Source organism: Periplaneta americana, chromosome 5, assembly GCF_040183065.1.
Source record: "Periplaneta americana isolate PAMFEO1 chromosome 5, P.americana_PAMFEO1_priV1, whole genome shotgun sequence".
NCBI lineage: Eukaryota > Metazoa > Arthropoda > Insecta > Blattodea > Blattidae > Periplaneta > Periplaneta americana.
Genome location: NC_091121.1, coordinates 19,643,899 through 19,668,436, shown reverse-complemented (window position 1 = coordinate 19,668,436; position 24,538 = coordinate 19,643,899). Strand labels below are relative to the sequence as shown.

At 34.1% G+C, this 24,538-nt stretch overlaps 2 protein-coding genes across 2 annotated transcripts in view; both read left to right on the top strand.

Annotated features, from left to right (window-relative positions):
- Positions 1-15,884, top strand: part of LOC138699508 (glutamate receptor-like) — a 255,788-nt gene extending 239,904 nt beyond the window's left edge. Inside the window, exons 6-10 of the mRNA XM_069825449.1 lie at positions 602-775; positions 6,001-6,230; positions 8,895-9,112; positions 11,001-11,263; positions 14,993-15,884. Of these exons, the coding sequence (XP_069681550.1) occupies positions 602-775; positions 6,001-6,230; positions 8,895-9,112; positions 11,001-11,263; positions 14,993-15,278 (1,171 nt within the window). The 3' untranslated portion in view covers positions 15,279-15,884. The remainder of the gene's footprint in view (positions 1-601; positions 776-6,000; positions 6,231-8,894; positions 9,113-11,000; positions 11,264-14,992) is intronic.
- Positions 15,885-19,923: 4,039 nt separating this feature from the next.
- LOC138699507 (probable glutamate receptor) overlaps positions 19,924-24,538 on the top strand; it is a 49,325-nt gene continuing 44,710 nt past the window's right edge. Inside the window, exon 1 of the mRNA XM_069825448.1 lies at positions 19,924-20,369. The gene's annotated coding sequence lies outside the window, so the exon portion shown is untranslated. The remainder of the gene's footprint in view (positions 20,370-24,538) is intronic.

Sequence of the window (24,538 nt, the reverse complement as noted above, 5' to 3'; positions counted from 1 at the left end):
AATAAATAAGTAAGTAAATAAATAAATAAAGAAATAAATAAATGCATAAGTACATACATAAATACATAAATAAATAAAAAAAATAGCGATCATATCTGAATGTCTGTAATTGGTTCTACCTGAATAAACAGTATCCTTTTATTAACAAAGCTGTAATATTATTCTTTTATAAATTTCTTAATTAAGTTAGAGGGCTTTCAGATCTTTCGTGATATTTGAAAACCGCACAATTCCTTTGTGTTTTTTTTTATCAGAGAGCGATTTGTTATTTTTTACAAAGACTGTCCATATATCTGTCTTTTTCTGTCTCTTGTATATAAACATTATTATTATTATTATTATTATTATTATTATTTTTTTATTATTATTATCTCATAGCTTTTTTCATGAACATAAGGCTAACTCCCTGGCGCGAAGCTGTAGTTTAAAACCGAGCATGAAACGCACGCCAAGTTGGTAAGTAAGGTAGATATACCTCTATATCTAATTTGTAACTGGTATGGCCAAGAAAAAGGTGAGAAGATTCATTGTTGTGTGACGATGTGAACGAGCCTCCTGTATTGAAAACTGGATTAAATGAAATTTGTTGTTTTATTAACAGATCCGATTACATTTCTCACGAAAACGATTCGTTCGGGCTGCTGAAGGAGGGAGCGTGGACAGGGGTGATGGGGGCTTTGACCAGGAATGAGGTGGATGCGTCTTGTCTTGACTTCCTTATGGACTCCAAACGAGCAGAAGCAATCGATTTTCTCAACCCTATTTTAGATTCAAGGTAAGACATTCAATACGAAACTCTGATAACAGTCCATGTGGCCGGGTCAATTACTTTCTGTTCTCAGTACAGTTGTTATTTTGATTTTGAGACATTCGATTTGAAAATCTTATGACATCTAATCTTTTCAGCATTCATAGCGTTTAAGGGGGTTCTGTCTTGAAGTATGATAATGCTACAAATTTTTATCTATATTTCTGAAATTCTTACCAGACGTTTGTAAAGGTACCAATAAAGCAATTATTAAATTTTAGCTTTTTATCATAACTAGTGGCTTGTGCAGCAAATGATGCTGCAAACTAAGTTCGTTAGACGTTCAAATAAAATTTTTTCAGATTTATTTTCAGTGAAGAATACTTGTCTTTTTAGTAGTTATTTGCTTCCATAATAATGAAACATACTCCCTCTGAATGGATTTTTTAGGCCAAATACTTTCTCTTGAATCTATCCAACTTCAGTTTTTGAGTTTCAACGCGAAAACGCAAATATCAATGTCAGGACGATAACAGTAGCTATTTCAGGTCATTGTGGATTGTAGGCGAAAGTTAAAAAAATGTCAGGTTTGCTAAGCTTTCGAACAACAGCATTTTCGTATAGCTGCTGCATGTAGAACTTGAAATGTAGAGCGTAAAATCATTTTATCCTACTAAGAGATCTTGCTGAAATGATCTGGAGACTACAAAATTTTCTAGGCCTCTTATTTCATCAGTAAGTAATACCTTTTGATCTTTCCTTAGGAACTGTAATTTTTGCGCTCTGTCGAGCCAATACTGAAGACAATGACACATATCAATATCTACATTACACCGCCATTAAATATATGAAAAAGACACAACCCCACTGGGCTAATAAGTATAAAAATATTTGATTTTTAATAACAGTATTATTATCTTACTTAAGTTTTGTAGTTATATATAGCAGCCACTCAGTAAATTATAGAAATGAAGATCTAAATTAAGATATTCTCTACATTTACTTACATAACCTCAAAACGTTTCACTTTCATGTCATCAATATACCATCAATATTATGTACAATTAATGAAAAATAGATGCATCATGAAATTAACTATAATAATATTTAATTTCTAATGATAACAATATCATCAAACCACCTCAAGTTTCGTAGATTTGAATATCCAATACACAGCTGTACTCAGAAAATTGTTATACACTGCAGAATCAGTTTTTAATAACAAATTGAATTGAGCTCTAAATATGTCGGCAATCGTGTAGGTCATGGCCTTCGTGTAATAGCCTATTGTTTATTGTAGTTTGTGTTTTGTTCTGAAATTCAATCAAGTCGGCCGTGATTCGATAAAATTAGTTCTCAAAACTGACAACAGATGGAGTTTGGAAAATAGGAAAATTATGTAGGAAAATTGACATTTCACTGAAAACTACTACTTTTCCGAAAAACTTTTGGTTCCAAGCTTCAAAATGAGGGGCTATTTATTAAAATCCGTTCAGCCATTTTCCCGTAATTTCCATTACCAGTTCAAATTATATATATATATATATATAGATTATTACCCATCTTATTTAGATTTAAGTAGAAGTTTAGCAGTAGCGGATTAAAATATTCCAACAGCCACAAATTTTTGTAGAAGTTACCTTACTAATAGGCTATGTGTATATTACTTACTTTTTGTCGTTTTATGGAGATTATCTGAGAAATAGATTTCATTAATTGCAACTATGTTATCAATGCAGGAGCGTCCTTTTCTGAAACCCATTTGGTTTTCTAATAGTAATGGTTATGCAGTTGTATTTAAATATGTATTTATATTTTTTGTGTACGGCTTATATCCTGTATTCTGGTCTGTGTGTATGTGCGTCTGTGCGTGTACGCGCGCGCGCTAACCCTTAAATTCACAATGTATCCTATAGGATACAACAGGTTAATAGGCTATATGTTATAATTTTAATAGACCAATAGAAAAAAAAATTGGTAGGAAAATTAAATTTAACCAAAATTTCACAATACTATAATGTTGTACAATATATAAAATATGGACATTGCGATAGTAGTTTTCTTTACAGTCCGACACGGTTTAATAAACTAGTGTGAGAAATGAAGTTTTGCCAATTTAAGGGTGTGATTTTACTGTATACTACCTGAAAACACCCGGCGTTGCCCGAGTTGTTCTTTTTGCTTCTTTTTTTTAAATTAAACTGGTCGTACCAAAGAATCAATATATACATATATCATTTAATTTATATTGGAAGATTTTTTACCCCTTGACTTCTGCATGCCTATTTTTTTAATAGGACTTGAGAAACTATATCTCACAAATTCAGAACATATTAGGCCTATATTAATTCTTATTTCATACACAGAATACAGATACAATACAAACTCGCAATAAGTCATTTTTTAAAATAGAGACTAATATTCTGAGAGACATATACCAGTTTTTTTTATATAAATTAAGAGATTATTTCCACAACGCATAACATACTACATTGTTAACGTGATTATACAGTTATAATTTCGCAGTAACACATTTTCGGACATGAACAACAATATTTTGAGAGACGTATGATATTATTTTTATTTTTACTATCTGACCTGACAGTGTTATTTTCATTCGGCTTATGTACATTCACATACTACACTAGCAATATGACAAAAGTATCATTGGATTTCTTTTTGATGTGTGTAAAATCTTTTATTTTTCCTACTTCTTTGTACAAAATATAGTTGAGAATGTGAAAAACACGGAGTTTTTAAGTTAATGTCTGCAACTTTGAGCGACTGTCCTTGAGCTTAATTTTAATATGACCATTACAAATGCTAGTCTCACTGAAATTGCTGTTACTTAAAATCGAAACTCATATTGGTGGGTATCATAAGAATGCGTGGATAAAAACATCTTCTTTCGTTTTGCCAGTTAATATTGTCACTTCTGTTACTACGTTCTTAATGAGTTTTTTCACACCAATTCTTGTTTCATTGCATAATTTTGGTGGGTCAGTATTTCACAATAGTACTATTGGTGATTTAGTATTAAGTATTAATTTATATGATAGCACTCCTTGTGGTTTCAAAGAATTCAAGAATTCAGTTGGATACAACACAGTCTGCTCACTATGTACAACTACATTGAGAAATTCATAATACGTTCCTGGGCTCAGTAAAGATATTGCATGAATTATCTAGTTTTAGCCTTCGCGATCTGTAACAACAATGTAATTTAATTTCGTGTTAAAATTTCCAAGGCCTCGTGAAGTTGAATACAACAGACAATAATAAAAGAACAATTGACTGTAGAAGATTTTGTATATTAATATTATGCATGAAGATTTGATCTATTTATTTTTATATTTTATAATTTTAATTAACTTAACTTCCATTTCCACAATTTTAATGTAGCCTATGTTCTTCTCCTGGTTATGAAGGTTAAATGTGCAAACTTTGGCACATATTGGTCAAAGCGTGTAGATTTGTATAGAGAACATACATACATACATACATACATACATACATACATACATACATACATACATACATACATACATACATACATACATACATACATACATACATACATACATACATACCCACATTCAATTTTATATATTAAGATGAGTTAAGAATTTCCATGGCAACGGATGTCCAATGGTATCGGTGAAAGAAATAATTCCACCAAACCTTCAATTTTTTTCTACTAGGACATTCGATAAGTAATGGCAACAATATTGTAAATCAGTGCTCCTAGTGGTGACCATTGGAATCTTGTACTACGTAACATAGCAGCATTGTTTAATAAATTTTCAATATTGAAAGTCTCGAAGTAGCCATGTTTTGTAAATACAGTGGCGGTTTCTGATTTGTAGCAAACAATACAGTCCTAAAGGTACGAGCAAAGGTGCTTATTAAAAATCCATGTTGCAAGGGAAAAACACGCAACTCCGTGCTTTAGAGCATTACAAGAAGCTTGTGGGAGAGAAGTACTACCAACCATATTCAACTATTACAAATTGCGTGGAAACGAGGCATTCGCTTTCAATCAAGAGCTTTAGATTTATCAGTGAGAGAGATATCCATAAATGCTGCTGCAGATGGAGTCCGCCGTCTTTCAAGAATTTGACAACGTATTGTTGGCATGGCAGGAGACTATATTTGATTGCTGTATGGATGGACGGATGGATTGATGGATGGATGGATGGACGGATGGACGGACGGGTGGACGCACGGACAGATTTATTCGTTCCATAATATTATTACACTTGCTTTATGGCATAGAATTAAGAACATGTCCAAGTCTTATGTTTAACATATAAAAATGAAAATATGAAATGTATACGGAATTAATACCTTAATAACAATAACATACTATAGCCTACAATGCAATATGTTTACCATTTAATAGTATTAAAATATTTACACAGTACTGTGAAATGTGAAGAATTCATCTTCAGAATAGAAAGTGTGAGACATTAAGTAATTTTTAGTTTTTTCTTGAATAATACCGGATTTTGGTTATGATTTTTAATTTCTTCAGGAAGACTATTGAATGTGACATACTCCCCTTTGATAGCATGATGAGTTTGATGATGATATATGAAAATCATTCTTTCTGCGGGTATTTATATTATGTATGGCTGAATTAGTTGGAAAATTTTCTTTATTAGATAAGAGGAAATTTATTAAAGAGTTCGTCGTTGTTCCTGCAATAACTCCTATGTGACATATTTATCGATTTTCAGATTTTTGCTCTATTAAATAACTTAAATAGTAATACAGCAAATAATAAAATCTCCTATATGTAATTATATTTTTTCGTTTAGAAAATCTAAGAATTCACAGTCTCCTATGTACGACTGCCATAGAATGAATAAATTTGTTTTTTCTTCCTACTGAAAAATATTATATTTTGAACATAGGAGTTATAGCATGAACAACGACGATATGTACTGATTTGTTAAAGTCAGAATCTCTAATTAAAAATGGTCTACACGATTCTCTAGACTTTGCTCCAGATATTGTTATTCTAATTGCTCTTTTCTGCAATAAGAATATATTTTTACTGTCTGCAAAATTCCCCCAAAATATTATTCCATAGGACATAATGAAATGAAAAGAAGTATGTAATCCGAAAGTAACCTAAATAAATTTAGTGTGAAACAGTAACTATGTTGCCAATACTTTCCGAATGCCCTAGTATTAATGTAATAGAATACAGATGTTACATGTCCGTTTAACCGACGCTCTTATTTCAGGACTATAGTAATTGTTCGAAAGGAGGACAATTTCGACACTACGTGGAGCAGTTTCTCCTCCCCTTTTAGCCTAGGATTATGGTTGGCTACTCTGACAGCTATGTTAGTCCTCGCAATCAGCCTCTTCTTCTGTCAATTTAGCAACAAGTTCAGCAAGAAAGGACGGGTAACGCGACGTTACTCTTTTGGCAGTGTTATTTTCTACATTGTTAGTGTGTTCGAGCGGCAAGGTAAGCCATTTCCCAATAATTTAACATTTGGCAATAATTTCAACACAATGTTACTCGGGATGTTTCAACAACAGTTTTGGTAATTGATTAATGATTTGAAAATATAAATTACGAGGTAATAGTACATTATGCAACGAGCATATAATGAAGGTAATTAAGAAGCGAGTATGCATATTTATGAAACGAGCGCAAGCGAGTTTCATAATTTTCATACGAGCTTCTTAATTACCATTATAGGCGAGTTTCATACGACTTTTTATGCTGGACCATATTTCTAACTTGATATTATTAATTTTCTTTGTATCTGACCTTGACGAATGTCCTGTATGTTGTGAGATGTGCGCAGACGCGAAAGTATTGATTTTTTCCGAGGAACAGATGTTCACATTGACCTTGCTAGGCCATAAGAACCTACAGAGATATCATTGAAATTAAATTAGACATTGAAAAACGAGATGACAAATTGAATTTATTTGAATATTATTTACAATTAACGCTAATTATTATAGTAACAGAACATAACCTTCTGCGACAGTATTGGATTTCCAGCCTCCGTGACTTTTCGCTAATTCTCTTTCGATTGCATATCCGAGAATAATCGATACTTGCGGTTTTATAACGGTAGAAAGCTGACCTGTCATTGGCTGAACAGTTGTAACCTGAGTCGTCATTGGCTGAAAGACCTGACCTTTAATGAATAGATGTACTTTAATGACATGCATTAAAGATCTGCTACCAGGTGTATAATTACTACATTTCGGCATGGTCGATAACATAAAGAATTTTTTGTATGAATATTTCAACATGATTAATTGATAAACCCTGTGGAACTTATCGTCCACTTTTTCAGGAAAATAATACAATAACTTGTGAAGGTCTAGTTTGAAATTTCATAATGTAATTAATTTAACAATGCTCACCACTTTATTGTATCCCTTTCTATACTCCGTTTCTGGAATCTGTAGAGTATAGGAACCGAAACAAGTACCTTGCGCAAGTTGTGAGTTGAGGGAGCCAATCCAATGACCGCTCTGAGGGAAAGCAATGAAGATAAGCGTCTAAAATGCCACCCCTACCTATCACCTTCTGCCACGCGCATCATATCCCTTAGCGGCCGTGAGCCGATGCAGCCCGCAATACACTCCAGCACTGTTAGGTTCGTCCTTTCGCTTGTCATAGGCTCCACTCAAATGCGTCGACTTACTCCACAGATTCCAGAAACAGACTGTAGTTCGTTGTAGTAAAGAATGGCTGATGTGATCACATAGTACACGATGAGCTTATTGCGAAAAAGCTTTTCATTAATTTCCTTTTGATTATATTATCAAAGTTTAGGATTTTAGTTATTGTAGGGATTTATTCAATAAAATTGGTGTTCTTATGAGTTCCTAACTTTCTGTTTATTGTTTATAGACAATTAATACACAATGGTAAAAATGTAGCTCTGTCGGTAGCTCGTTTCCCTGCAGGACCGAGTTCAATTCCCGCTTGGGCTGATTACCTGGCTAGGGTTTTTCCAAGGTTTCTTCAACTGTAATGCAAATATCAGATAGTCACATGGCGACGCCTACTCCTCATCTCGCCAAATAACTCTTACTATCATAAATGAATATATAATAGGATGCGAAACTTACTGAGTTTACAGTAACACATACTGTACTAGAGGCGCTGTTGTAGAAATTGATCTTGCTGCCACCTGTTGGGAGGAGGGTCGTTATTACATCTAGCAGCGCACCAAGTAGCGAAAAGAGTAACTAATTACTTCATACATTTAGCACCCTCATCGATATTCAAAACTAACCCAATTTAAAATAAAACATTTACGTTTTTATTCCTCACAGCATCTTCTACTGAAAATTCTTACCGGAGCCAACAGGAAGATAAAAGAGACGATCTATTTTACACTACCCAATTAAAATATAACCAGACAGAGACAAAAAATAAAGCAAAAGGTTAGATAATTGGGATTGTATTCTTTGGGTATTTATTGTACAGCGCAATGGAAAAGACTGCAAGAACTACTTAGTTCAATTTATTATATTACTATTACTTTACAATACATTCAACAACACTATTTTTACAACGTCCATAAACATCACTATTTATACACACACGTAGTATCACTTTATGTTCACTTATTAACAAGTTTCTGTCTGCCATCTTGGCTCCTGGAACACTATCTCGAATGGATAAATAGAGAACTCTGGGTAATGTAGCCAACACGTAGTTCTAATGTTCACCACCTACGACGTTGGGCGCTGATCATCTTATTTCAGCCCCCCGCCGCCAGATGGTGCTGACCGCAGTTTCGCATCCTATTATATATTTATCCATGTTACTATCACCAAATTCTATTTATTTTAAAATATAACGTGCAGTCTTAGAAAAATGTTTGTCGCTGAGATACTTCAAAAGTCTCAGAAAAGAGGCAGTGCTCATGATCAGAGGATGAGCGATCTGGTTCAGAAGGGAAGGAATAGTTGAGATAATCGAATTAGTTTTGTTTCGTTGTATTCGTATGTCTGATCATGCGCACTGTTTCCTTTCTGGGACTTATAAAATATCTGCGCGACAAAACTTTTTTCTAAGACTGTAATAGTTGACACAGCATCGTTAAACATACGACTAAAATACTAAGCGTGTAGTACCTGTTTCGTGTTGCAGCTCAAGATCTGGTGCTCAGATGTACCTCAGGGCATGTGGTTTGTCTAATATCGCAGATCACCTCCTTGGTTCTGTTCGCCGGCTACTCATCCTTCCTCACTTCGTATCTCACTCTTCGGCGCACCGTGGTTCCCTTCAACAACTTCCAGGAATTGCTGCAAGATAGAAGCTACAGCCTGGGCGTTACGTTCCATTCCTCAACTTACGCATTCTTTAGGGTAAGAACCGAGATCCATGCCGTAGGGATGAAATATTTATAGTGAATGGAAGAATATTCTTCTTTTAATGCTAATGTTCCATTTCGTCCGTTATAACTACAAAGGCATATCTTCATTTACGTTCTGACGATTACAAGAACTTTAAAAGAAATTATATCTGAAATGTTACAATACTAGTTTGAAGTTGTTAGTAAAATACCTTTTTTCTTTAGTTTTAAGGGTAGAAGAAAATTACAAATTGAAATTGAACTATTCAGAAGTATCATTTCTTTAATTGGCTAGTGTTCTGAAGCTGAAAATATGTTGTTAATAGCTTTATACAGATTTTGTTTTTCAGTTTCTAACGAAAAATTACATTATTCTTACGCACTTATCACAAAAATTTTTACAACTCATATGACTTTAGGAACTTGATCTTTACAATTTCATTAACTTATGCATCGTAATGTACAGTCTTGAAGAATTTAAAAGACTGGCGTGATTTGTAACCATTGTGATAAACGCGTAAAAAATGTAATTTTGTAGTTAAAAATAAAAAAAAAACATTCTGTATTTATTTATTTTATTTTATTTATTTAATTTTGTTTATTTAATTTAATTTATTTTATTTTATTTATTTTATTTATTTAATTTTATTTATTTTATTTTATTTATTTAATGAATTTATTTAATTTAATTATTTTTATTTTATTTATTTTATTTATTTATTTATGTATGAATTTATGTATTTATTTATGTATGTATTTATTTACGTATTTATTTATGTATGTATTTATGTACCTATGTATTTATTTATGTATGTATGTATTTATTTATTTATGTATTTATTTATGAATTATTTATTTATTTATTTAAACAGGGCAAAGCCCCAATTACAATAGACAGTACAGAACTATGGAATTCACAACACATTTTTAGCTTCATAATACTGTCGGATCCCGGCTACTTTGTTACTCGTAATGAGTGCACCTCAGCACATTAGTGTGTTGGACATTGTGCCACCGTCACACAACTGTGACGCAATGCATGAGGGTTGGCCACTAAAGGGAAACTGAACAGTGGAGCTTAAACTGAGGGGGATTAAATCCGGCATGGGAGCTGGAATCCGGTGTGGCTTAGTGGCTAGAGCTTCAGCACGTAGAGCTGAAAACTCGGGTTCGAATTCCAGTGCCGGAGAGAATTTTTCTCCGCTCCACCGATCCTTCTTGAAAACATTAGCTAATTAAAGGAATGATAGGCCTACTCCTGAACAGTTCATTCTTTTACTCTTAAAACCAAATAATAATTGTATTTTACAAATAACTTCAAATTAATGTAACTTTGAAAATATTGAGTTTAGGACAAATGTTTATATGAAATTTTTTGCTCAGAATGTCTTCGGAAATAAACTCCGTAAATGACGATAAATCCCCGTGAATCATCCCACTCAGGTGGGAGGATAATATTAAAATGGATTTGAGGGATGTGGGATATGATGATAGAGAATGGATTAATCTTGCACAGGATAGGGACCGATGGCAGGCTTATGTGGGGGCGGCAATGAACCTGCGGGTTCCTTAAAAGCCATTTTTAAGTAAGCAAGCATATACATAATATTGCCAGCTGAATGAAATTACTATTGTTCGTGGTTTTCGTCTGTGTAAATATGAAAAAAAAAAAAAAAAGGATGACAATTTTCGAAGACATGTGTCCAAAATTTTTATATCAATTGTGTGTATAAATATTTCATGGTAATACTCGGCGTCATCTAACTGGACATCAATTCCGTTATTGTTGTCGTCAACAGCACCATGTTTACGAAACTAATGAGCGTTTCTGTTCATGAAGAATTTATAATACAATATAGAGATCCTATTAACTGACTCGATGTCATTTTTCCATGCTACAGGACAATAACGATCCAGTCATACAAGGAGTGTTCAACAAGCTCTTAAAACCAACAGAAGACGATTTGCCGAGAACCCACGAAGAAGGCGTGCGTCGGGTATGCGAGGGACCTAAGTACGCCCACGTGCTGCCCCAGGAAGCATCCTCTAGCTTACTCCGCAATGCTACATGCGACATAATCTTCGTGCACGGAGCAAATATTCCAGGACGAAGGGCGATGGCTTTGGTCAAGCACAGTCCATTTCGAGGCCTCTTTAAGAACAAGTAAGATGTCTATCTTCTCTTAAAAATGACGTTCCCTAAAACCACAGTTATACCTTGACCAAAACTATAGTCCGACCATCGGATCTGTGCCCCCGTAAGATATGCGAACTGAACCTTAATTCCTTTTCAGCCTCGGCAATTCATTTCTCTCCCTGTATTCCTATTTCTCTCTTTTCTATCCCTCTCTCTCTCTCTCTCTCTCTCTCTCTCTCTCTCTCTCTCTCCCCCACTACTCACAATTTTGAGCCTTCTTGCGGGACAGTTTATTTGCACTTGCAGTCCAGTGTTGTCAACTCAACATGAATACTGTAGCACGGAGTAGTGAAAGAAATGTTATTAAGCAAGTAATAGCATTTTGCATAAGTCAATCAGCGTCATTAGACCTACTTAAATTAAATTATGAATAAATAATAATTAACCTTACAATATTATAAGCAATATTCAAGAGACATGACATTGTTTGACGGAAGTTTGGCAACATCCCTATTCGGCAAGGTTCGTGGCCTGCTGTTTGACGTAGTGGGAGAGAAACTGGTGGAATGGGGTGAGTAGAGGCGTTAACTTTTCCAAGAACGACGACAGCGCTGAAGGGGCATAGATCCGATGGTCCGACAATACTTCCGACTTGACAGTTTACAGAGAGCGTATTCCGAATCTCACCGGTGAGCAATCCGATGGCATCACGGTGTTCCGAATTCCACCGATGACGTCATTGATGCTCCACCAGTGTCGCACCGGTGCCATCAACTATTGTGCACTGTTATGTCATGGCGGTGTGTTCTGCTTTATTTCTGCTGTATTGTTTGTAATGAGCACAACGTAAAAACAATGTGTTAATGGCTTATGAGCGAACATGTCAACGGACCAGTTATTACTACCGGTTCAAGAAATAAATTGTTTATGCTATCTTTTCTTTGAACGAGATGGGAGTACGAAAATTTCGCAAAATTTTGCTAGCGTAGCACAGACAACAACTTGTACAGTCGCCATGACAGCATCGATCCTTCCAGCAGTTTTGTTCCTTATCTCGCTGCAACGTGACGTCATTGATGCCACCGGACCGGTGAGATTCGGAATATGCTGAGAGAAGGGGGAGCAGTGTTGTCATGTTGCCCATCTTACGTGTAAGTGAGTGCGCTGCCGATAGAGTGCAGTAATGAACGGCTGACATGAACACATACATTTCTAACCAATTTGTTGAACACTAGGCATTAAAATTTGTGTACATTATTATTTTTATTAGTCTATTATTATTACTACTATTATTATTATTATTATTATTATTATTATTAGTAGTAGTAGTAGTAGTAGTAGTAGTATTCTTCAATGTAATACCGTTAGAAAATCGTCGAAAGGACTGTAAACTGTAAAAACAGATTAAATTTTGTACGAAGCTTTTACTTTTATGAGTGTCGGTATTCTTCACTGTAATATTGTTAGAAAGACGTTGAAAAAATTGTAAACTAAAAAATATTTATGACTAAAAATCTGCACGATCTTTTTCTTTTCCAATATCGATAACAGTGCTCTTATTAATTTTAACACAAGCAGCAGTTCTCATTACGACTTGCGCCAAAGGTAAAAGAGGCCCGCCATTATCTTTTTTCCTCTCAAAATACTCTCTTACATAATACACCATCTCTCGCGCTTGACTCTTTCACGAGGCACGTTGTCCAATATTCTTTATTCTCCGCCTGCCTTTTCTTCCTTCCGACATTGCACAAGTCACCTATTTAGAAACTCTCGCAGAAACTAGAAAACACACATAGCCACACACTCCACCAATGACAACGAAGGTAATACGTGTAATAAAATTCAAACACAATAATTATCGATACACTAAAACAATAATACAACTAAATAATATTTTTAATCCACACAAAGCACGCGCTAACCAGCCAACTCAAAGTCATTCCGGGCACTGTACGAGTATTCACCACTAGCCCGTGGTATTCACATGCAACTTGTAAACATAGACACGGCAACACCGTCCCGTTACCATGGTTACGCGTCTATTGTGATTGGTTGATTTAAATGGTTGCCATGGCAACATGATAAAGGCGCCATTTGTCAGGTCGGAAGTTGTTTTGGACAGACCATAATTTTCATAACGTGATTCAAAAGGTAATTGTGAAATTCTAGGTTACTGATGAATTAAATTGAATTTGAAGCTTAGATGGTTATTTTACAACACTTTATCAATTGCTATGGTTATCTATCGTCTGACTGAGATGAAGGTTATAGTAATAGGTAGGAAATTCGTACCAAAACAGTAGATTTCAGTTCAGTACAGCGAGTAGTATAGATGTCACCCGCACCTCCCTGCTGCCGCTAGCTACTGACGATATGCAGTTCACATAAACAACGCATAGTATGATTCTGTGGATCTGTGTAGAGTCGTGAATAGTTTGAAGAATATTGTTACTTTGTAATTAATATTTTAGGTTCTGAACGAAGTGAGCTAATCCGTTATGATTGTATTACAGTATTTGCGTAATGTTATTATTATCCATGATTTAAAAAAAAGTAAACTAATCTGTTATTAAATAATTATGCAAACAGGAATGTGTAATAGTTTATTTTTTCCCGGATTATTCTTCGTTAAATGTTGACGTCTCCTGCTGCTATGCATTCGGTTGCGTTACAGTCCAAGTTCAACACCGGAATTACGATACGAACTTCCTAGCTGTCATTACAATAGAAATTAAAATTTGTCTAAAATTTGAACAGGTGACAATCAATATCTTATCTAACTATGATGAAAAGGAAGAAAAATTACGTTATTAAATTGAGATCCACGAACACAAAATATTTGTCGGCTCATGGGTTACAGTTGCCCTCAGTGCTGGGGTTAGTGTAACAGAGTACGTATCTTTATGCAGCAAAGATCAGAATATGTCTTGGTGGAAGCGGATATGAAAGATCATTACATTCTGTATTGAATCAGAATTTTATATTTTGGGTATTTAATACACTACATATATTTAAATGACAAAATGACACACAAACTAAATAAAAAGCATTCTTTATGTTCCTAAGAACTTTTGCTTAAGACAAATTGAAATAATCAAAAGACACATAGAATGAGAATTTTATATTTTGTGCATCTAATACTCTGCAAATACGAGTATTTAAATGACAAAATGATACACAAACTAAATAAAACGCATTCTTTATGTTCCTAAGAACTTTTGCTTAACACAGATTGAAAGAATCAAAATACACATAAAATCAAAATTTTATATTTTGGGCGCGATAATGTTCCCATTCAAAAATGTAATATGTGAAGTAGCTTCTAGTAGCATGAACATTCGATAGTTGGCGCTACTTTACAAACTCGCCTTTTTGGGTTTAATGAAATAGGTTACACTTGTTCCAAATTTACACTTACCCCAGTTCACTTTATCTCTGAAATGAATCTGTATTTTCGAAACTTTTTTTTTATATTTTCTGTTCCAAAATCTTTCACCACCTAGCATTTCACAAACATTTTGAATCGCTCCGTAGACTGTATGAGATATATTTTATCCTGCTGATAACTGAGTAGATAACGTGTTAGTCTTCTATTGTAGCCTACAAACCTGGTTAGAAATAGTAGAGTGTGAAAGTATAAATTTTGCTAGACAAGGGTATGACCAGTCCCTCTTATGGTAATCAATACTAATGTTTAATTTTAGAAATCTTTGTCTTTATTAGCATAATTTCAGTGTATTTTGACTTGCATTGCAGCATACAGAGAATGCTGGAAACTGGAATTCTGAAGGAACTGCGTCAAAGATACCTCAGCTTCGTCCTACAGGATGAGAATACACCTCAACCGAGTGTTCACATTGGTAACTTAATAGGTGTGGTTAATATCTGGTGTGCAGCTATTTTCATCTCCATGGTGATATTGGTGATCGAACGAATTTGGCACCGTTTTGGTTCCAAACACTTGGCGGATCGACATGAAAATAAAATGAAAATTAATAACAATTCTGATCCCGTTATTGATAATATCTTCAGCAGTAAGTAATTCAGAAACTTTGAAGAATGTGTATTGCAAAACACTGTTGAGAGAATATTTTCATCTAACTCCTCAACCTAGAGTCGAGAGTTCTGAAATCTTGAAGACCTCATTTCGTCGTCTAGAAAGTTGAAAAAGTTATATTATGCCATGCCATGCCATGCCATGAAAATTAATAACAATTCTGGTCCCGTTATTGATAATATCTTCAGCAGTAAGTAATTCTGAAACGTTGAAGAATGTGTATTGCAAAACACTGTTGAGAGAATATTTTCATCTAACTCCTCAACCTAGAGTCGAGAGTTCTGAAATCTTGAAGACCTCATTTCGTCGTCTAGAAAGTTGAAAAAGTTATATTATGCCATGCCATGAAAATTAATAACAATTCTGATCCCGTTATTGATAATATCTTCAGCAGTAAGTAATTCAGAAACGTTGAAGAATGTGTATTGCAAAGCACTGTCGAGAGAATATTTTCATCTAACTCCTCAACCTAGAGTCGAGAGTTCTGAAATCTTGTAGACCTCATTTCGTCGTCTAGAAAGTTGAAAAAGTTATATTATGCCATGCCATGAAAATTAATAACAATTCTGATCCCGTTATTGATAATATCTTCAGCAGTAAGTAATTCAGAAACGTTAGAATGTGTATTGTAAAACATTGTCGAGAGAATATTTTCATCTAACTCCTCAACCTAGAGTCGAGAGTTCTGAAATCTTGTAGAACTCATTTCGTCGTCTAGAAAGTTGAAAAAGTTATATTATGCCATGCCATGAAAATTAATAACAATTCTGATCCCGTTATTGATAATATCTTCAGCAGTAAGTAATTCTGAAACGTTGAAGAATGTCTATTGCAAAACACTGTTGAGAGAATATTTTCATCTAACTCCTCAACCTAGAGTCGAGAGTTCTGAAATCTTGTAGACCTCATTTCGTCGTCTAGAATGTTGAAAAAGTTATATTATGCCATGCCATGCCATGAAAATTAATAACAATTCTGATCCCGTTATTGATAATATCTTCAGCAGTAAGTAATTCAGAAACGTTGAAGAATGTGTATTGCAAAGCACTGTCGAGAGAATATTTTCATCTAACTCCTCAACCTAGAGTCGAGAGTTCTGAAATCTTGAAGACCTCATTTCGTCGTCTAGAAAGTTGAAAATGTTATATTATGTCATGCTACTGAAACAATCTCAGTAATCAAAGACAATCCAGATTATTAATTTTGAAACTTTGAAACGTTACATGGCACATGCTCTTGAAACAACCTATAATTACATCACAGTATTGTTCTAAGACTTGGGTCATTCCATACAAAATTTTAAGAATATGCCAGCGATGTCATGAATTTTTTTGGGCTTTTAATATAATAATGTTGTTATAAAAATAAATTAAACTGCCAACTATTAAAGCCATATCATTAATATTTTAGTCATACGGATTACTGAAAAATGGGTAGCAGTTACATGTTATCCATCATTTAAAATATTCTAGACACCCTATATGAAGTGTCATCGAAACTAAACAGACGCCATTGTAAACCTGAATAACCATATTTTCATAGCTTAAAGACTAATCCGAGTAATATTAAGGCATGCTCATAAAAACACTTCATTGAAAAAAAGAAATAGTTTTATATTCGAATGCAACAAACTAAATTCATGCGAATTTCATTCGTATTAAAGAAAATCTTATTCCTAATCCGTCTCCCAAGTTTTATTATATAATCTGAAAAAACCTGTTAATAACTAAATTAATAAAATTATTAATTTTTGTTCCGACGGTTGAACATCGCTTGCTGTGTGGCGGTCGCAGCGTTCGCGAGACTTCATAACGATGAGTAATCTCAAACGTCCGTCTCCCTGACCTTGATCGCGCAACATTCTGTACGACGGGAGAGCCTACCTGCTGAGCTCCTTTGTTCCGGTGAGTTATTTTTTATAAAAAACTGACATGATATTTAAGTCGACATTCTGAAATTTTCACAGTGGAATCGATGTACCCTAAAGAATTAAACACATGTTTTTTCGTCTGTAAAAATGTGGTGCATTTTGTGTTCTTAATTTTTTAAAATTATTTTACGGTGGGTAACTATTTAAAAAATTATATATATATATATATTTTTTTTTTAATTTTAAGGGCATTTATAAACAAGGCTCTCCTTTTTCGAATTGCATTGAAATGATTTTTCCGTCTTTCTTTACATAGTAAGAAAACTTCAATGAATGAAACCGCGTTCTTTGTTAAACCAATATTTTAAATTCTGATTGCTGCCAAACTATGAAAGATATAAATATAGTATTGCTTGAAATTCATATTTAGAACATACAAAATAACCTACTACAATATTTTAAACTTTTGAGACATCATGGTTCAAAAACGTACTTTTTTGCTTGGAATGACTCACTTGTTACTTTCAAAATGGTGTAATTATGGTGTACTTTTTGGCGTAGAATAATTTCCTTGTATTGGACACTGTGCGGTAGGTCACCAACCACTTGGTAACGTGTTGAGAATGGAGTCTCGTTGCCGTAAACATACACACGAAACCAGTCTGAACTTTAAGAATGGTGAGACAGATAGAGCAAAACGTGCCTCGAAAACTACATTCCGGCTGTAATTTTACGCGCATAACTTCATGAGAACTGAACCGATCCGGTCGTTTGAGATGTCGATCGTTTGATTGCGAAAATTTCGACTATATAAACGCGATAAAAATCGTCCCGGAGTAATTTGGACCTGCTATTTTCAAAAGTAGTTGTGAATTTTTTTTAACTTTCAGAAGGTTTCGAATTTCAAAGTTGACAGAAGGAAAAGTGGAAAAGAGCATCAGAAGACCTATTAAACAATACCAAGATCACCGCTGTGGAGTACAAGAGAACGCAGACAGATGCAAGAGAGCAATGGCGCAACGAACTACTTAGACCTTGTGGTTCTATGTCCATAAACTCTTTAGCTTGCTTCACTAGTGAACCACTGCTGTTTTTTAAATAGCACTGATATTTCGTTAATTAATGTGTGGATAGTTATTCAATTAGAATACTTAAAGATTATCGTGTCGTTATGTTGACTCTTACTAACAGTGAAAAGTATAAATTGAATATTGTAAAGATATAAATTAGGTTTAGAAACTGTTGCATGGATTCATGTATTTACTCCTAAAACCGGAAAAGCTGTAGTGATGGTGTTGTAATGGTGATTACTTGTAGTAGTTTGGTGTTAATGTTGTTTACCTATATAGTAGTTTGGTAATGATGGTGTTTTAATAGTGATTACCTTAGTAGTTTGATAGAGATGGTGTTGTAATGGTGATTACTTTAGTAGTTTGGTAATGATGGTGTTGTAATGTCGATTACCTTAGTAGTTTGGTAATGATGGTGTTGTAATGGTAATTACCTTAGTAGTTTGGTAATAATGGTGTTGTAATGTTGATTACCTTAGTAGTTTGGTAATGATGGTGTTGTAATGGTGATTACCTTAGTAGTTTGGTAGTAATGGTGATTACTTGTAGTAGTTTGGTGTTAATGTTGTTTACCTATATAGTAGTTTGGTAATGATGGTGTTTTAATGGTGATTACCTTAGTAGTTTGATAGTGATGGTGTTGTAATGGTGATTACCTTAGTAGTTTGGTAATGATGGTGTTGTAATGGTGATTACCTTAGTAGTTTGGTAATGATGGTTTTGTAATGGTGATTACCTTAGTAGTTTGGTAATGATGGTATTGTAATGGTGATTACCTTAGTAGTTTGGTAATGATGGTGTTGTAATGGTGATTACCTTAGTAGTTTGGTAATGATGGTGTTGTAATGGTGATTACCTTAGTAGTTTGGTAATGATGGTATTGTAATGGTGATTACCTTAGTAGTTTGGTAATGATGGTGTTGTAATGGTGATTACCTTAGTAGTTTGGTAATGATGGTATTGTAATGGTGATTACCTTAGTAGTTTGGTAATGATGGTATTGTAATGGTGATTACCTTAGTAGTTTGGTAATGATGGTGTTGTAATGGTGATTACCTGTAGTTGTTTAGTAGTACAGTAATGGTGCTGTAATTATTGTGATTACATATAGCAGTTTGGTATGAATGGTGTACTTTTCGTAATGGTGATTACCGGCAAAAATTTGGAGATATGGTTTCGTAACTGTGATCAAATATTATTTCACTGAAAATCTTTTCAACATAACATTAATTTTATGGCACAAGTTATGACGTCATAATAGAAGTATTGTTTCAGTCGACATGGCAATATTAATTTGTACTGGTACAATATTTTGGCATATTACGAACCATTTTGGCTAACAAATAGGGCTCTTTATAAAGCTACTAAGTGTATATAAAAAACGTTTATTATATCATTGACTGTTTCGCTTATTTATCAATTCACCAATGGAATGTAAGAATGCGTTGATCTTAATTCAATTAGATTCATTTGTCACTGTAATATTATCGGTTTCATATTGTTGCTTGTTTCTTGTTACTGATGATTCCGAATTGTTTCTGCAAATAATTGAGGAATACCATAACTTGATATCGATATACTCAGTCAATATCAATTTCCTTGGCATCAGGTACACTCAATAAATATACTAGCTACTATGAAAATGTCACTTCCATAATATTGTACATTTTGTTGAAATTATCGTCTTACTAAATTCCATTGTGCGTATAATAACAATTAGTATTTGCATTATTCCGTTGTAGTTAGACTCTAGGCGGATCCAATCGTATTTGTAAAAATAAATAAACATTTTCTTTCCTTACAAATAATTCGAATGGAATACGATAAGATGTTTAGCAGGGAAGATTATACCTGAGCCAAACACGAGCAGAAGTGAAGGCTCTTTCTCCCTTCTGCCGGCCGCTATAGAGAAGATGATGTCATTATGATCTACTGCGCATACCAGTTTGGCTAGACCTGAGTCAAACACTCGCAGAATGGAAGGCGCTTTCTTCCTTCCAACGGCCGCTGCAGAGGAGATGATGTCATCATGATTTACTGCGCAAATCACTGCTTTGTTACACCAGAGCCAAACACGCCCAGAAGTGAACGCTCTTCCATCATGGTCTACTGCGCATCTACTTTACTTTTTCAGCTGTAAGTAAATAACTTATACAGCTTGATTACACAACTTTTAACACTGTATCACTTCGGAACATGTATGATAAGACTTTCTTGTGTTAAATTCTAAGGTACATTATTTACATACTAGCGCTCCGCTGCACCCGCTGAAATAAATATAAATTAATTGCATAATTAAAATAGGACATTTGATCCAGGGAACATTCGTGTTTGATAGAAGGATAAATCGTTTATTATGTTACTTAATTTAAATTGTATAAAAAAATTAAAATGCGATCATTTTGGTCCAGAGACCACTCATTTGGTCATAAATATTATTTTAGGAAATACAGGAAACGAATGTACAGAATAGCCTATAAAGTTTTCTGTGCATAAGAAGCTATTTTAATCTTCCCTGTCCTCGATTCACTCAGAAGTTACTGTAATAACATTATAGCATTATGTCCATCTAGAGAAACTACACTTTCCAATGGTGAATTAATAATTAATTATATACAAATCGGTTAATTTATCTTCTGATATTACTTCATACAAACACAGAAACATTCTCTGTAGGCTATGTTTCATAGCTTTCGATTGTTGTTGTCCAAACCCCTTATAGACGAAGTCATTTGTTTTTTATTTCATTACAACGCCTTAGATGGCGTTGTTATTGTAATTTTGAAACTCATTTATCTCATTAAACATCAGTCCTATCAAAATTTTGCATAGAATAAAACTTATCGGAAATTATTTTTAAAGAAACGTTTGTTGTGTAATATTTGTCATGGAAATTAATAATAAGGGAGATATTTCGATTTATTTAATTCAAGCCCCATTATAACCCCCTTTTTAAATAAAATATTATGAATGTCATATAGCCTAAATTCTAAGTTACAACGAACTTAATTTATATTCTAATTTTCTTATAAATCGGTTCAGCCATTATCGCGTGAAAAGGTAACAAACATCCAGACAGACAGACAGACATACAAACAAAAATAAAAAAAAAGCGATTTTCGGTTTCAGGGCGGTTAATTATATATGTTAGGACCAATTATTTTTGGAAAATCGAAAATTACCAGAAAAATTTCGGCTACAGATTTTTTATTAGTATAGATTTCGACCTATTTATGGGTCATCCTCAGAACTGGTCGATGTTGGCCTTGGCGCCTCTTGTTTTGTTTCCTGTGAGGGCGTGTTCGTGTAGTATAATGTAGAGTCAGAGAGTGTGTGTGTTCTGAAATTGAGTTGCGTGTTAGGAATTTCGTTGGGGTGTGTTTTCGTGTGTCTGTATATTTCATATTGTTCTAGTGTGTTTAGTTTCTCCACAACTCCATATATGCAGAACACATCACAAATGCTAACCACACTCACAGAGACATCAACACAGCCATGGAAATACTACACACCCAACCAAAAAGCCAGAAACTGAACACACAACTCAATTTCAGAACACACACACTCTTTGACTCTACACTATACCACACGAACACACCCTCACAGGAAACAAAACAAAAGGCGCCAAGACCAACAACGATCAGTTCTGAGAATGACCCATAAATAGGTCGAAACATGTAAACAAGGTACGTTATAATTTAACAGAAAGTCTTATCATACATATTCCGAAGTAAATAACTTAATTCATTATCCTAGATCAATTATTATTGTAATCACGAATTAGTCTTCCTGAATGTTACAAGGAACTGACCATCCTACTCCATTATCTCCTGACTTAGTTATCTCATAAGTGATGCCTTATTGGCGTTACTTATGACGTTCAAACCTGTTTTAGATCAGTTGACTAAGGAATATAGAAGTGTGGTTGTGGTAGTGATGATGATGATGGATGATGATGATGATGATGATAATGGTGATGGATGGTAGACCGAACGATTATGAACATATGATTACAACAGTTATCAATCCTCTTACGAAAAATACGAGAACATAGGATACATATTATGTAAACAATTGAAATATCTTTTGCGTGCCAGTAAATAGGCCTACTGACTAGCGATATTGGAAGCGTTAATTACAGCTCTTGTAACTTGGATGGAAAATACACGAAGTGTGTTTAAAGAACAAGAATATCCCGTTCAGTTTGATGTATCAGATAGCTCTTACTAGATCGTCCCTTTGTGCCACTATGTAGTGTCACTGAAAACGGAGTTGAAGTATAGAAGACTTCTGTGCATTATGATCTCAAGGCTTACAATACTTTGAAGTCGCAGTTGCGAATCCATTCAAGTCAAGTTCCGAAAGTGTAAATTTCGAGTGGCCTAATACAAACATAGGATAGATATATTATGAAGAAAGTAATGAACGATCTCAGAAAGTGCGTGTTGCTAACAGTCATCAATGTTCAACATAGGAGTATTGAATTGAAAGAAATGTGCAATGTTCGTTTCAATAATAGTTAATAATTTTACTACATAAAAGTATAGAACTTTTTTTTAAAATATTTTTCTTTTCGTCACGAAACATTATGCGCCGAAGAGACTTCTTTTTCTTGAGATATTTCATATTAGCAAATGCTTGTCTTAAATGAGAATTCGTAATACTGTGGTGAGTTTATTGAACGATGTTTATACATTGTGAACTGTATGTAATATTATTAATTTCAAGGGGGTTTTCTTTGAGATATTTCAAACCAAACAGTTCAATTTAATTTTGCCCATTTTTTCTTTCTTTTCGAAAAAAAATAGGCTAATTGTTTTATATGAAATATTTCATAACGTGTTTTGAGAAAGCGATTGATTTAATTCCCGATATGATCAGTCAATTTAAGAGAGCAGTATATTATAATACCTAATAAATTATTGAAAGAATTTTACTTCTGTCTTTCAAATGTGCAGAACAAATGTAAATTTTCAAAATTCCTTTGCAGAACGAAAAGTTACATTTTTTTTTTTACGGATCAAATTTGTTATGTTATATTATCCGAAGACAGGTCTGAACCTCACAAGTGACACCAAAAAGGCACCACTTATGAGGCAACTAGGCCAGGAGATCATATGTGGGTCATTCCATACAAAATTTTAAGAATATGCCAGCGATGTCATGATTTTTTTTTTGGCTTTTAATATAATAATGTTGTTATAAAATAAATTAAACTGCCAACTATTAAAGCCATATCATTAATATTTTAGTCATACGGATTACTGAAAAATGGGTTGCAGTTACATGTTATCCATCATTTAAAATATTCTAGACACCCTATATGAAGTGTCATCGAAACTAAACAGACGCCATTGTAAACCTGAATAACCATATTTTAATACCTTAAAGACTAATCCGAATAATATTAAGGCATGTTCATAAAACGCCTCATTGAAAAAAGAAATAGTTTTATATTTGAATGCAACTAATTAAATTCATGCGAATTTCATTCGTATTAAAGAAAATCTTATTCCTAATCCATGTCTCAAGTTTTATGACTTTATGTAAAAAAACCTGTTAATAACTAAATTAATAAAATTATTAATTTTCGTTCCGACGGTTGAACATCGCTTGCTATGTGTGGCGGTCGCAGCGTTCGCGAGACTTCATAACGATGAGTAATCTCAAACGTCCGTCTCCCTGACCTTGATCGCACAACATTCTGTACGACGGGAGAGCCTACCTGCTGAGCTCCTTTGTTCCGGTGAGTTATTTTTATTAGAAAGTGACATGATATTTAAGTCAACATTTAGATAGGCCTACTCATAGTCTCTGCACATGTATTACAATATTACTATTTTGAAATCATTCCTAAAAGTCCGCAAACCTGTAGGCCTAATCATATACAATGTTTGATCATTAAGTAAGGTTACCAGTTTTCCTAAGGTTTTATGTATAACGTATAACCACAGGAATTACATTTATAATGTCTAACTGCAAGAGATACCTACTTTTTTTTACATATTCTCCTAGACCTAGACGATATTTCATAGCTTACTTACCTCACCGTGACACATTATTGAAAATTCCCTTTTTGTTAAAATCCGTCCTTTAATATTCTAACGTCGACCTGGTTGGCAAGTTGGTATAGCCCTGGCCTTCTATGCCCAAGGTTTCGGGTTCGATCCCGGGCCAGGTCGATGCGACAGGCTCATGTCAGTAGATTTACTGGCATGTAAAAGAACTCCTGCGGGACAAAATTACGGCACATCCGGCGACGCTGATATAACCTCTGCAGTTGCGAGCGTCGTTAAATAAAAACA